General features: G+C 40.8%; 1 protein-coding gene across 2 annotated transcripts in view; it reads right to left on the bottom strand.

Annotated features, from left to right (window-relative positions):
• The window catches only part of LOC112050810 (serine/threonine-protein kinase 10), a 73,441-nt gene that overhangs the window by 39,407 nt on the left and 21,192 nt on the right, over positions 1–12,842 (bottom strand). For both annotated transcript variants that reach the window (XR_008252160.1, XM_052889572.1), the window contains exons 2-8: positions 9,765–9,875; positions 9,100–9,225; positions 8,272–8,445; positions 7,585–7,783; positions 6,805–6,935; positions 5,934–6,113; positions 5,220–5,363 (exon numbers count right to left, since the gene is read on the bottom strand). Coding sequence is in view for 1 of the 2 variants with exons in the window: in XM_052889572.1 (XP_052745532.1) it covers positions 5,220–5,363; positions 5,934–6,113; positions 6,805–6,935; positions 7,585–7,783; positions 8,272–8,445; positions 9,100–9,225; positions 9,765–9,791 (981 nt within the window). In the remaining variant the exon portion in view is untranslated. The remainder of the gene's footprint in view (positions 1–5,219; positions 5,364–5,933; positions 6,114–6,804; positions 6,936–7,584; positions 7,784–8,271; positions 8,446–9,099; positions 9,226–9,764; positions 9,876–12,842) is intronic.

Genomic DNA, 12,842 nt, shown 5'->3' with positions numbered 1-12,842 from the left:
CAATTGGTTTCACCCGCATAGTTCCCGTTACAGTGAGTTTGTTGTGGGCTCTTCTCAGACCAAGGCGCATTTGGGACCCTCGTAACTTTAATTTTAAGTTTTCGACCAATTATTATCTAATGACGTTTCGAAAGTCTTTGTATAAACTAAGCCTAATTAAAATAAATGAATTTTGATTTTGATTTTATTTTTAGTGGGACGAGGATAAAATATAGTAAAAAGAAAGAATTTCTCAAATTGGTCCAGTGGAGTTAAGAAGTTAAGAACCTATACAATGCAAACAAATAATCAATTCTTCCCTCTTTTTTAATATAAATTATTATTTAAAGTATTACTTAGTCTCCTTCAAAATTCATTTATTTCAAGTATGCTTAGTTTACATGGATTTTTGAAACATTAAATTTGACTATTTGTAAAAACTATTTACCGCATGGGGTAGCTGCACCAGTTTACCCCCCTATCCCCTTGGTTCGGGGCAATACGCTTTCAAGTGGGTGTAATTTTGAAACGTCAAGTATGACGATTTGTAGACAGTCTACAAATGGTCAAACTTGACGTTTGCCACATGAGGTAGCTGCCCCGGTTTACCCCTACACCCCAAGATCCGGGCCGGGTGTAATTTTGATCTCCCAAGTGGGGTGTAATTTGGAAACGTCAAGTTTGACGATTAATAAAGACCATCTGACACACGGGGTAGCTGCCCCGGTTTACCCTCTACCCCCCAAGATCCAGACCGTTCGCTTTCAAGTGGATGTAATTTAGAAACATTAAGTTTGACTAATTATTGTAAAGACTATCTGCCGCATGGGGTAGCTGCCCCAATTCACCCCCTACCCGAGGCGTGCGTAGTAAACATACAAGTACCTTCGACGAGGCCGGAGGCTCTTGAGGCTGGGCGTTCGATTCGCATGCAATGTACACACAAAACGTAACATTAACGCATTGTTACACTAACACAACTTACTGTACTTTAAAGGGGGCGTTCATAAATTACGTGAGGTGTTTTTTCGAAATTTCTGACCCTCCCCCCCCCCCTTGGTGAGATGTCGTGAGATTTCTTTCAACCCCCTCCCCCCATCCCCCAATCTCACGTGAGATTTTTTTTAAATGTGGGTTTCTTACGTAAATGTGTTAGATTATTATTGTAAAAAGAAAAGAAAATTTGCTTCGTGATTTTATTTACGACTAGTTAAGACTAGTAATCAATATTGCTGAGAGTTTAATTATAAGTATAATAAAAATTTAACAATAGAATACTTAAATCGTAAGTACTGTGGTTTAAAAAAGAATATCTATTCTAATTCTGTCCATGGAGAATCATGCGTGGTCTCAAGAGAGACTATTGGAACCAACATGTCCATATGATTTTCAGTTAAATCATCTGCTCCTTCAACTTCGTTCTGATCTACCCACTCTAAGCCGTTGGCACTTGCGCACAGTAACTCATTAGCTCGTCTCGTGACAATCCGTGAGGGCCGCACTTTGCGGAACATACGTGCTTGCTTAGCTGGTGCGATATAAATTATTTTTTTTAGAACGAATTAGGAAATGATCTTAATCGTACTACGATTACGCTTAAGATTAAATCTTAAGCATGTACAATCTGGATTAAATTGACCAAAATAGTATATTTTTTTTTTGTTTCATTCAGAAAAAAAATTACGTGATATTTGCCGAGACCCCCCCTCCCTCCAACGTAAGATTAGATGAGATTTGACTCGACCCCCTCCCCCCCTAAAACATCTCACGTAATTTATGAACGCCCCCAAAGCAAATAAATTATTATTATTATTATTATTATTATCTAACACCTCAGACTAATTAGATAAAGACCTGCCTCGCAAGACATTATTTTTCTGTCAAAGTAAATATGATCAACGATCTTATGCGATTATAAACACTGTCTATATAGAATCGATGTTTCATAGTTTACAATCGTGTCCGTCGGTTAAAAACCTCCGTAAAAATACCTTCTAGTGTAATTAACACCATTTAAAAAAAAAAAAAAAAACTGCTAGTTTAGTATAAGATATGTATGAAATCTAAGCTCGTTTTCCTTAGAAAATGGCAGAAAATTTTGTTCGTGAATTTGGATGCGATACTAGTCCTTATGTATTTAGTCTGAGTCTAACACGAACACCATAACAAGCGTTTTATCTAATTAATAAATAAATTTAATAAATCTGTAACAGGTCAAAATTAGGTCTGTACATTGAAGATATTTTGAAAATTTTTGTTGGAGGGCATTATACAAAAGATACTGAAGTCAAAATTACGTTTTTTTCGATTTCTTGTCTGTCTGTCTGTCTGTGTTTTTGTTGGCCGGGCATCACGCTGAAACTACTGAATGAATTCCAATAAAACTTGACACGATTTGAGACCATAGTACGGAAAAGGTTATATGATACTTTTTGTTGCAAAAATTAAATCAGAAGGAGGTGAAACAGGGGTTGAAAGTTTGTATGGAAAATCCTTCATTCTTAAAGTTACAGTTATAAAAATTTGTCCATAAATCATAAAAAATATACGAAATGTAATGTGATTCCAACATTTTTAAAATTCAACCCCTAAAGTGGTGAAATAGGGGTCGATATACATTGATTTCCAATAAGTTACGGGCGTCCGCTACTTATTAATATACATATAGGAGAAACCCAGTGTCGAAACAATCTTGGGCCCAAATTATACATATGATACAGAGCTGAAAATTGGCCATCAATTAGAACGATTAAGGGGAACTCATGAGGGCAATTTTTAAAGAAATATATATTGGCCTAATCAGTTAAATTATTTGTAACAGGTGGGAAATAATTCGTATCTCTTGGACATAAAAATCATTGCATTATCTGTGTCTAAGTGACAGGCGACAGTTTTAATAAGGATTTGACACTAACTTGATATAATCTAATCAAATGACATTCATTGATTGACTTTGACACTGACAGCCCGCGTTTACAAAGACAACTGACAATCAGTGAAATCAAAGAGGATATATAAATCACTACGATCGGTGTGACAATAATGAAATCAGCTTTTTCCCTGTAGGCGAATATTATTTCGGCTAAGATACTAATGGAGTAATCTAGTAAAATATACAACATTTTTAGTGCATTTCTGTATCATTCTGAAAAGTGGGCCCAATTTCTGACATCCTTTCGTCACATTCAATGAACTATACTTAAGTTTTTTTCAGATAGCATGAGTACGGTGACAATCGCCTGTATGATGTTCATAACACGTACTATTATCGTGATTCGTGAGAAAATTTCAAGAGTGAAACGAACTGTCACCCACGCCATGCTACATGAAACGAATTGTAAAGTATATGTGAAATGATTATCATGATGATGAATAGTTTTAACTAACTTGTTCAATTAATGACAATAGATTTGTTTAATACAGGCTTAGAACAATTAGATATCAGATAGTTAATCTTTTGAATAGGATTTTATGAAAAAAATGACACATGATTTTTAAATAAATTAGTGCCTAAACCTTGGCCGTGTTCCATTAAGCGATCACAACGACCACGCTCACGATCACATTGTTTCCTGTTTCCACTTTCTCGCGAGTGTTGCAGTCACAAACTCGATTGGGATAGATTATGGCGCGTTTTAAGTGTAAAAAAAAATTTTAAATATTTAACGATAAATGCAAAACAAAATTAAACATTAGCAATATAGTTTAATAATTGGTACCATGTTATTGTTGATTAAATATTTTTTATAATTCAACGTTTCTAGATTTTAAATACTATTTTTATAATATTCAAAATATAAATACTTTATAGCGTTAATTCGGTTTGCTTACAAGAAGACAAGTCTAATAAAGATGACATTAATGAACCGTCGGAGAGTGTAACGGAACTTTCACTCCCTACCACTCAATCCCTCTCCCAGCGCGCGATGCGAGCAGCTGCGCATCGCGCAGCACGCAGCCGCTTCGTAGTGGATCGTGTTGCGTTGCAAGATCCAGCTCATGACTAAGGGCCCCGTATGGGTTCGAAACTAGTCGGGCATACTCCGACCTAATATCACGTGAGTTTTAGCCGTGTTTCATAATCAATTCATGTTTTTTCTATAATTTTCGTTGTCGCCACATTTATTGTCTGTCAAGTTTCAAAAATTCTCTTTTTCCATAAATGACGATAAACGACCACAACAACCCGTGTCATGAGCGAAATGATGACGTCATCAGTGCCGTTTTCGCCGTCACAACGATCGTGTTCGTCATAGTATTTTGTTCGTTCTGATCGCTTAGTGGAACGTAACCTTTATGTGTGTAAACCTCCCTCTCGTGAGTGTAAATACTAACCAACTCTCTGGTACTGCTCCCTGGCGGCGCGCGCGCGGCCGCGGCGACGCGACTGTCCGTTAGTAAGCGTGAACAAGCGCACACGTGCTCGGTTAGTTTACTACTTATATATTATATGAGAAGAGGAAAGAGAAGAGGGAGACAAGAGGACAGAAGTGAAGAGGATATGTCCATGAGTAGAGAATGAGTGGGCTTATACACAACATGTGTATTATGTATTATACTACCAGCGGGACAAAGATAGGGAGACAGGAGAGGAGTAAAGAGGACATAAACAAGAGTAGAAATTGAGTAGACTAATAGACTACATATGTGTTATACAAGTAGCGAGAAGAGGAGAGAAGGAAAGAGGATGTGTCCAAGTGTAGAGAATGAGTGGACAAAGGCTGCTTACGAGTTAGAGACCAACGGAACAGAAAAGGAGAAGGGGACAAAAACAGGGAAGGAACAGGGTAGGACCCGAGAAAAGGAAGATCGGAGATAGGTTTATATGTAGTAGTAGTAGTTTAGGATGAGGGCCAGGAGAATACATACATACTATTTGACTAGCTGTATACTACATTTGAAGGCTCCACTGTAGAGGGACGAGACTTAGTCCATGACCTGCATCCCATCCCCAGTGAGTTTCTTGTCACACATTTTTAAAAACACAGTTGAGTTGTTAGACAAAATCAGCAGTTACTAACATCCTAAAGTAAAACTTCTTTACGCACGCATAACTTGGGGAAAGTAAGTGAATGCGTTATGAAAAGTGTAATCAGGCGAGGCGAACGCACGTTGAGAGGAAGAGTTAGAGAAGTTTTACTTCAGTCGTGTGGTCTAAAACACACTTGTTTTTTCAAGTAACCCATATTTGGGTTTAACCCAACCCAAGATTGTCTGAAAGAACTGTAAAGCCAACGCACCTCCGAGTCATCATCGAGCAGCTCCTCCTCCACCACCTCGGCGCGGTACTCCAGCAGCAGGTCGCGCAGCGGCTTGGAGTCCAGCTCGCCGCACACGAATTCGTGCTTCAGCAGATCAGTCGACGTCGGCCTCTTCTCCGGGTCCTGGGGACAGAGGGAATTCGTCAATGCAGTACGACTCGAAAAATATGTAACAGTTGGCAAAATTTGACTAAAGCCTTGACAAAAATCATAGGCGTCATTAACTCACCTAAACAAACGCTATGGTAAGAACTATTGACTCCATTGACCCGCCTCGAGAAACTCCTTAACAAGAACTATTGGCGTATTTGATCTCGACAAGAATCATTGGCCCGGTCGACTCACCTCAACAAGAACAATGGCCCCATTTGCTCACCTTGTGCAACTCCTTGGCTATGAAGACATTGAACATTTTTCTTTATCGCGAGGGATACTCAAGACTGGACGGGTTTCTATTCTGTATCTTCCGCAGTTTACCTGAACCTATCATTCATCCACTTCAACCGCAACGCCAACGTCAACGCCTTGGATACAAAGTTGTTGAAAACTTTTCTCCATCGCGAGGGTAACTTCACGCTTGACGGGTCGCTCTTCTGTATCTTGAGCAGTTTACGAGAACCTTGTCTAACGCCTTAGCAAGAACCATTGGCCCATCGATCTACCTTAAGAAGAACCACGGCCCCAGTATCTCACCTTGACTAACGCCTTGGCCACAAAGTCGTTAAACGCCTTGCTCCACCGCGAGGGCTGCTCCAGGCTGGGCGGGTCGCTCTTCTGTATCTTGAGCAGCACGCGCATGGGCGTCATCTCGTGGTTGGGCGGCTCTATCTGCGCGAACTCGATCAGCGTTATCCCTAGGGACCAAATGTCCACCTGGAATGAGACAACAAGATACATGTTATAAGGTATCTAATGAATGATCTATGAATCTACTAGAAAAGAAGTGTAAAATAGATAGTGTCAAAAGTTGTCGTACATCACCACCTCAAGCGTTATGAGACGAATATCTTAGCATTCCATGGATTCACCGTGCGGGTATCGGGTCCATCGCGTGGTACAGAGAAAAAGCAGCCGAGTCCTGAACTTGTGCCTACAGGATGTAGGGTTAAGGAAATCCTTGACGATCGATCAACACTCCCCCGTTCTCTGCTCGTGTTGTTCTCCCTGCCCAGCTAAATTTGGTAATATAGTACAGCTATCGAAAATATGAAAGAAGCGTAACACACAGCTACCCCAACTAGTGATTGAATAACGTTCTTTGCTATCTTGACGACTTAACGACCGAAAACGCTTCCCAGATACAGGAATGATACCAGAAAACAAGCTACAAAGCGTCTTCGCCGATGAGTCTCAGAGACAAGTATTGCCTATCACCTCTGCTTTTGACTTTGGGTCCCATCAAGCGATGCTTCAGCGCTCGCCCAAAACCCCTGGTAACGAGGTTGAGGTCCCTTTAAGGAGCAAGAAATAAAAGCCATCTAGTGCTGTCAATTCTGTTCTAGAGAGCTGTTTGAACAGAGTTCGTGTCGAGTTTCTCTTTCGCCAACAAGTTGTGCGGTAATACCTTGAAGTCGTAGGGGTTGTCGCGGAAGGTCTCGCACAGCACCACCTCGGGCGCCATCCAGTACGGCGTGCCGATGAACGTGTCGTGTTTCTGCAGCGTCGACTTGTTCTTCGCCGACACGCCGAAGTCCGCTGTAATGCAGAAACAAAATCGATTATTTTACTTATTTTTTGTCCGACCAATCTTGTCTTGTAGGCCATGTGTCAAAAATATCACTCTCTTTCGGTGTCGTTCTAGGTTCTAGTCTTGATTTTCATTCTCATCAAAAATCCAAAAGGTCTTGCCTTGATGTCAATCCCTACCCTAAATCTAACGGGTCTCATTCGGCCGGCTATGTTCATTCTCGAAGCACTCACCCAAACTGCTGATGTACCTGGCGGCAACCAGTATTAGAGGGGAAATCTAGTCAGTGGCGATCACAATAGATCGGTAACGGTCAACTGATACAGGAACCTCGAGAATACCTACAGAGCTGCGACATCAGCATAATGCTAGAGACGAAGGAGAAATGGGAAGCTATAAGATTTTATCTGGAAGGAATAATAAAGTGTAAAGAGAAGGACGAAAGAGAAAGAAATAGAGCTCGGTGATACATAGACAGGGGTGTTGGTGGTAGGTCGAATTGGCAGGAACACCAACGCCTTGGGGTCACGAGGGGCTTTTTTTAGCCGGTAAGAGTCCAGCATTATCTGGTTCAGGATGTCCATGAGGATTTTTTTTCCTCCTGAGAAAAAAAGAGCTGCGACATCAAGAAGAAGAAGCGGAAGAAAAAGCACTCACCCAGCTTGACCCCGCCGGTCATGGTGGCCAGCACGTTGCCGGCCTTGAGGTCGCGGTGGATGACGCGGCGCGCGTGCAGGAACTGCAGCCCGCGGCACATCTCGCGGCACACGTACGCGATCTGCGCCTCGCTCAGCCCCTTCTCCAGCTCCGACATCACCGAGTCCAGCGCGCCGCCGTCGCAGTACTCCAGCAACATCTGTGCGACAAGCGTTACCATTAGTATCAATCAACAGAGGCTTTGTAGTTTATAACCAGAATTCAATAGACAGAAATATGCATGTGATTGAAATAAGAATCGATATTTCATTTTTGTTATCTCATATAATTCAAAAGTATATCTCGCATCCTAATCAAAAAAGGGAAAGTCATCAATATAAATGAAAAACAGAAATGGCCCCCATGTAGATCCTTGAGTGACTCCTATTTGTATCACTGCTGCTGATTTTTTTTTCTGACTTTCATTTTCTAAATAGAAACTCCCAGGTTTTATTTTTGAAGATTTTATATTTGAAAGTAATGTAGTTTCCTGATGTACCTAATCAAACGCTTTAGACTAGTCATAAAGTGGACGTGACTCGCCCTAGCATCAAATATAACTGCGTCGCTGCCTAACTTTGAAATTGCTTAGTGTGTATAAAAATTGTCGTTATAATATCGAGCGGACTTTTAGCTCAGACAACTCACCCATAGCCGGTTGTCGATGAAGTAGGCCTCGTGCAGCTCGACGACGTTGGGGTGGCGGCACTCGGAGAGGATGTCTATCTCCACCGTGAAGTCGGCGAGGTCGTCCTCGTTGTCCAGCACGCACATCTTGGCGGCGGCCAGCTGCCCGGTGGTCTTGTGCTGAGCTTTGTACACCTGTCACAAATTTTACAGATTAAATAACTTTACAAAGCTGGTCTTTAAGAAGGTTTTCACTTTTTTAATCACACTACATTATTAAATCAATGTCGACACAGTTAGTGATGCTGTTTTTAACAATAAAGAAGAAAATGACAATTTTAGATATAATCTATACTAACATTATGAAACTGAAGAGTTTGTTTGTTTGATTGAACGCGCTAATCTCAGGAACTAATGGTCCGATTTGAAAAATTCTTTCAGTGATAGATAGTCCATTTATCGAGGAAGGCTATAGGAGATATATTATCCCCGTATTCATATGGGAACCTGAACCACGCGGGTGAAACCGCGCGGCATCAGTTATTATTTTATAAATTAGTCTGGTGACGTAATTACCAAAACCTGTCAGAGGGTCACTGGGTAGGTGCGTGCGATTGCAGACATGAGCAGACATATTATTGAATACAAAAAATAAAAAAAATATGAAGGTATTTGCTTAGAGAGAAAGAGAGAGAGAGAGAGAGAGAGAAAGAGAGAGAGAGAAAGAGAGAGAGAGAAAGAGAGAGAGAGAAAGAGAGAGAGAAAGAGAGAGAGAAAGAGAGAGAAAAAGAGAGAGATGACGAATTAATTAAGGAGATGACGAAGGTATTTGCAGAGAGAGAGAGTTACCTTTCCGAAGGCGCCATCGCCGAGCTCGCCGATCATGTCCCAGTGCTCGGCGGGGTCGCTGTTGTCGCGGATGTTGCTGAACACCTTCTTCTTCTTGGCGTCATTGCCGCCGCCGAGGTGAAGCACCTGCAGAATTGAGTCAAATGTCTCAATTAATGTAGTGTAGGAAATAGTAGTCTGAAACGGATATGACGTCGCTCGATCTTATGTTGGCTCGAGCCGGTTGGCGGGTACAACTAAGGTGCTCGTCGTATGCTCGTGGTGTTCGAGCCTTCCACATTTCTTGTGTAATTCTTTATGGGTTACTTGAGATAAGCAGGGAGAGTGACTTGAGTGGAAAGGGGAGTGTTTGTTAACAGTCAAGGGCACTCTAAACCCTACACACAGCGTTCGCAAGTGCGTGACTCCACTCAAGGTCCTTCTCTGGTAGGCTCTTATTTTGGTTACAGTTAGATTTGTTAATTATGTTGTCCTGACAAATATAGTGAATCATAATTGTAATGTTCAACATTAGTTTTCTTATTTTTTAAATCCACTTTTGAAGCTTCTGCTAAAAGTAGTGTTAAACACAATATTACAAATAGGATTAAAAACAGCATTTGATTAATTGAATATTACACAAAAAAGGCTTTTAGTCTATTGTCTATGCAATGAATTCGACGTACCTTTTTGAGATTGTTAAAAAAAGACATGTTTGTGTGTGTGTGCGCGCGTCGTCACCGACGCGCGGCGCCTCAACCGTCTTTGCTCATCGTGACCGCCCTCCGCTGCTGTGGCTGGAAACAAATAATAAATAAATATAAAAATAAAACATAACAACATAACATTAGACATTTAAAAATTAAAAATCAAATCAAATCAAACATAAATTAGCTTTTACTTCAATAATCCTACTCATCTAATGACGACCTCTGTGGCGCAGTGGTATGCGCGGTGGATTTACAAGACGGAGGTCCTGGGTTCAATCCCCGGCTGGGCCGATTGAGATTTTCGGCCCAGCCGGGGATTGAACTGTGAATTGTGGGAGGCTTCGTCCGTGGCTCGTTACCACCCTACCGGCAAAGACGTACCGCCAAGCGATTTAGCGTTCCGGTACGATGTCGTGTAGAAACCGAAAAGGGGTGTGGATTTTCATCCTCCTCCTAACAAGTTAGCCCGCTTCCATCTTAGACTGCATCATCACTTACCAACAGGTGAGATTGTAGTCAAGGGCTAACTTGTAAAGAATATAAAAAAAATTCTATTCTAATATAATCAATACATCATCATCATTTACAACTAACTATAAGAATACGGGGATAATATATAGCCCATAGCCTTCCTCGATAAATGGGCTATCTAATACTGAAAGAATTTTTCAAATCAGACCAGTAGTTCCTGAGATTAGCGCGTTCAAACAAACGAACAAACTCTTCAGCTTTATAATATTAAGTATAGATAAGTCAGAATATACTAGTAGACAACAGGGTCAGGGTCACAGTGTCGGGTCTTCCTCTATCACTGGCCTGCATTATAATGTCTTACAACCTTTGGGGGGCAGAGCCTTGTCTCGTCCTTGTCTCCCTGATATAGCCACTGGAAAATGGACCTTATTAACAGAGCAATAGGATGGAGGAAACTTCGTACGCTATATGTACGTGTATGGATAATAGGTGTTTGGTTTAAGTTATAGGAGATTTTCCATGTAAAATAAATATTCTTAAACAATACACACATCACTATCTATACTATAGCCTTTCTTGATGAGTACTGTTTACCAACAAACAAATTTAAAACGAGGGTATAGATCACTAGTCATTTCACACCTAATAATAATTATAATTAACTTGTTCTTAAATTAATGAAAATAAATTTTATTAATAAGCTTAAAAGAACTAGATATGGTCAATATATTTTATACAACATTTTATAAACAAACTATACATAATTTAAAATAAATAAGTTATGAAATGACATGTTTTATCTACCTTAATTTCTAATTTATTTGTTGGTAAACAATATTCATCAAGAAAGACTGTAGTATAGCCCAAAAGTAAACGAACAGCGTAGCCCATGCAATGGGTACTTAGAGAACTGATTGTATCATATCTATAAACTAAGGAGCGGAGACTCGAGCTCAGCAGTGAGTTATGGGTTGATAATGAGTATGGCAGTATGGCAGTAGGGTTTCGGTCTTTTGACTTGTACCACCAAGTCGATGAGTCACAAATAATAATTGTCATCGCCAAAACCGCCTGCCCGTGTTATCGCGGCGGCGCGGGCTTCCGTCCTCGAGATAGTAATACTTGCCTATACACTGTGCAGCGATTGTTGACTATTGCACGTCACACACGCCTAGTTCGGACTATATTAGCATTTTAATCCAGTTGCTACTAATACTAAAGTAATTGCTACTGCCCAAAAATCGTTTGCACTTTGTTCGAGTACAGTCTTTGACTATTTAGACTATGGACCTGTTTCGCACCCAAATTCACCAATAAAAAAGTCTGTCGTTTTTTAATGGGCACGAGGTAAACTCACACATCGAAAATATTTAACACCATTAAATACATATATTCTACAACTATGAAATTGACTCGCAATACACACACGCGTAATTTTCACAAAAACTAACTAACACATCGCTTAGACTATCCACAGAATATTCGATTACTTGATCTATTTTTAGCTGCTCCGTCAAAAGAATCGATTATTTAAGAAATTGTTTTTATTACAAATTTGATAAAATCAAGGTAGAAATACTTACAAATGATACTTACTTATCTTTTACTAAACAACAAGTTTTTGGTAGTTTTTTATGCCATTCGACTACACAAACCGGCATTTTTAAGGAGCTCTTTACACGACGAAAACGATTATGACAATGAAACGTCGATTCTGTAGCAACAGTTTTTATAAACGCGTTAGATCATTTATTTTTGATCTTTGCCAGAGGGGTAACGGTTAGCTAGGCAGGTCCTGTTATTAATGGTCGAAGAGTACAGTTCACAAGTGAGTGGTGGTTTGCAAGATGAACAACCTACAACGCAATAAAGTAAGGTTTCCGTCTTCGAGATAGTAATACTTGACTATATAATTTTGACGGCCTCCGTGGCGCAGTGGTATGCGCGGTGGATTTACAGGACTGAGGTCCTGGGTCCGATTGGTCCAGGTCTGGCTGGTGGGAGGTGTCGGCCGTAGCTAGTTACCTGCCTACCGGCAAAGACGTACCGCCAAGATTTAGCGTTCCGGTACGATGTCGTGTAGAAATCGAAAGGAGTTCATCCTACTCTTAACAAGTTAGCCCGCTTCCATCTTGGATTGCATCATCGCTTACCATCAGGTGAGATTGTAGTCAAGGGCTAACTTGTACAGAATAAAAAAAAATCTGCGCGGGTGTGAAATTGTGCGTGCGGGTAAGTGAGGTGCATCAGTCGTGGGTTTTTCATTCATCGCTACACGCTCCCCGGTCCGCGCGGTCCACCGAGTGTTACGAACGAAGTTGCCAAGCTATAACACTTGTGTGAGGTGGGTGCAAGGCCGGGTCATGGCGCATGGCCACTCGATCAGCTGTGACGGCCCGTTAGTGCCTTTCTCTGTGACGAGAACGAGCCCTCTTGAATTCAGCACCGTTTCCCTTGTACTACTAGTTGAACCGACAAGTTTTATATTACCAGCTTATACAGGGTGCTAGGGAGTATTTCCCAAAACTCTGGGGTTATATTCTTTACCGAAAATTGATAAAAAATATTCAAGGATCATGT

The sequence above is a fragment of the Bicyclus anynana genome, chromosome 26, assembly GCF_947172395.1.
Source record: "Bicyclus anynana chromosome 26, ilBicAnyn1.1, whole genome shotgun sequence".
NCBI lineage: Eukaryota > Metazoa > Arthropoda > Insecta > Lepidoptera > Nymphalidae > Bicyclus > Bicyclus anynana.
The sequence above is the reverse complement of the archived record's forward strand: the minus strand, read 5'-3'. Positions and strand labels throughout refer to the sequence as shown.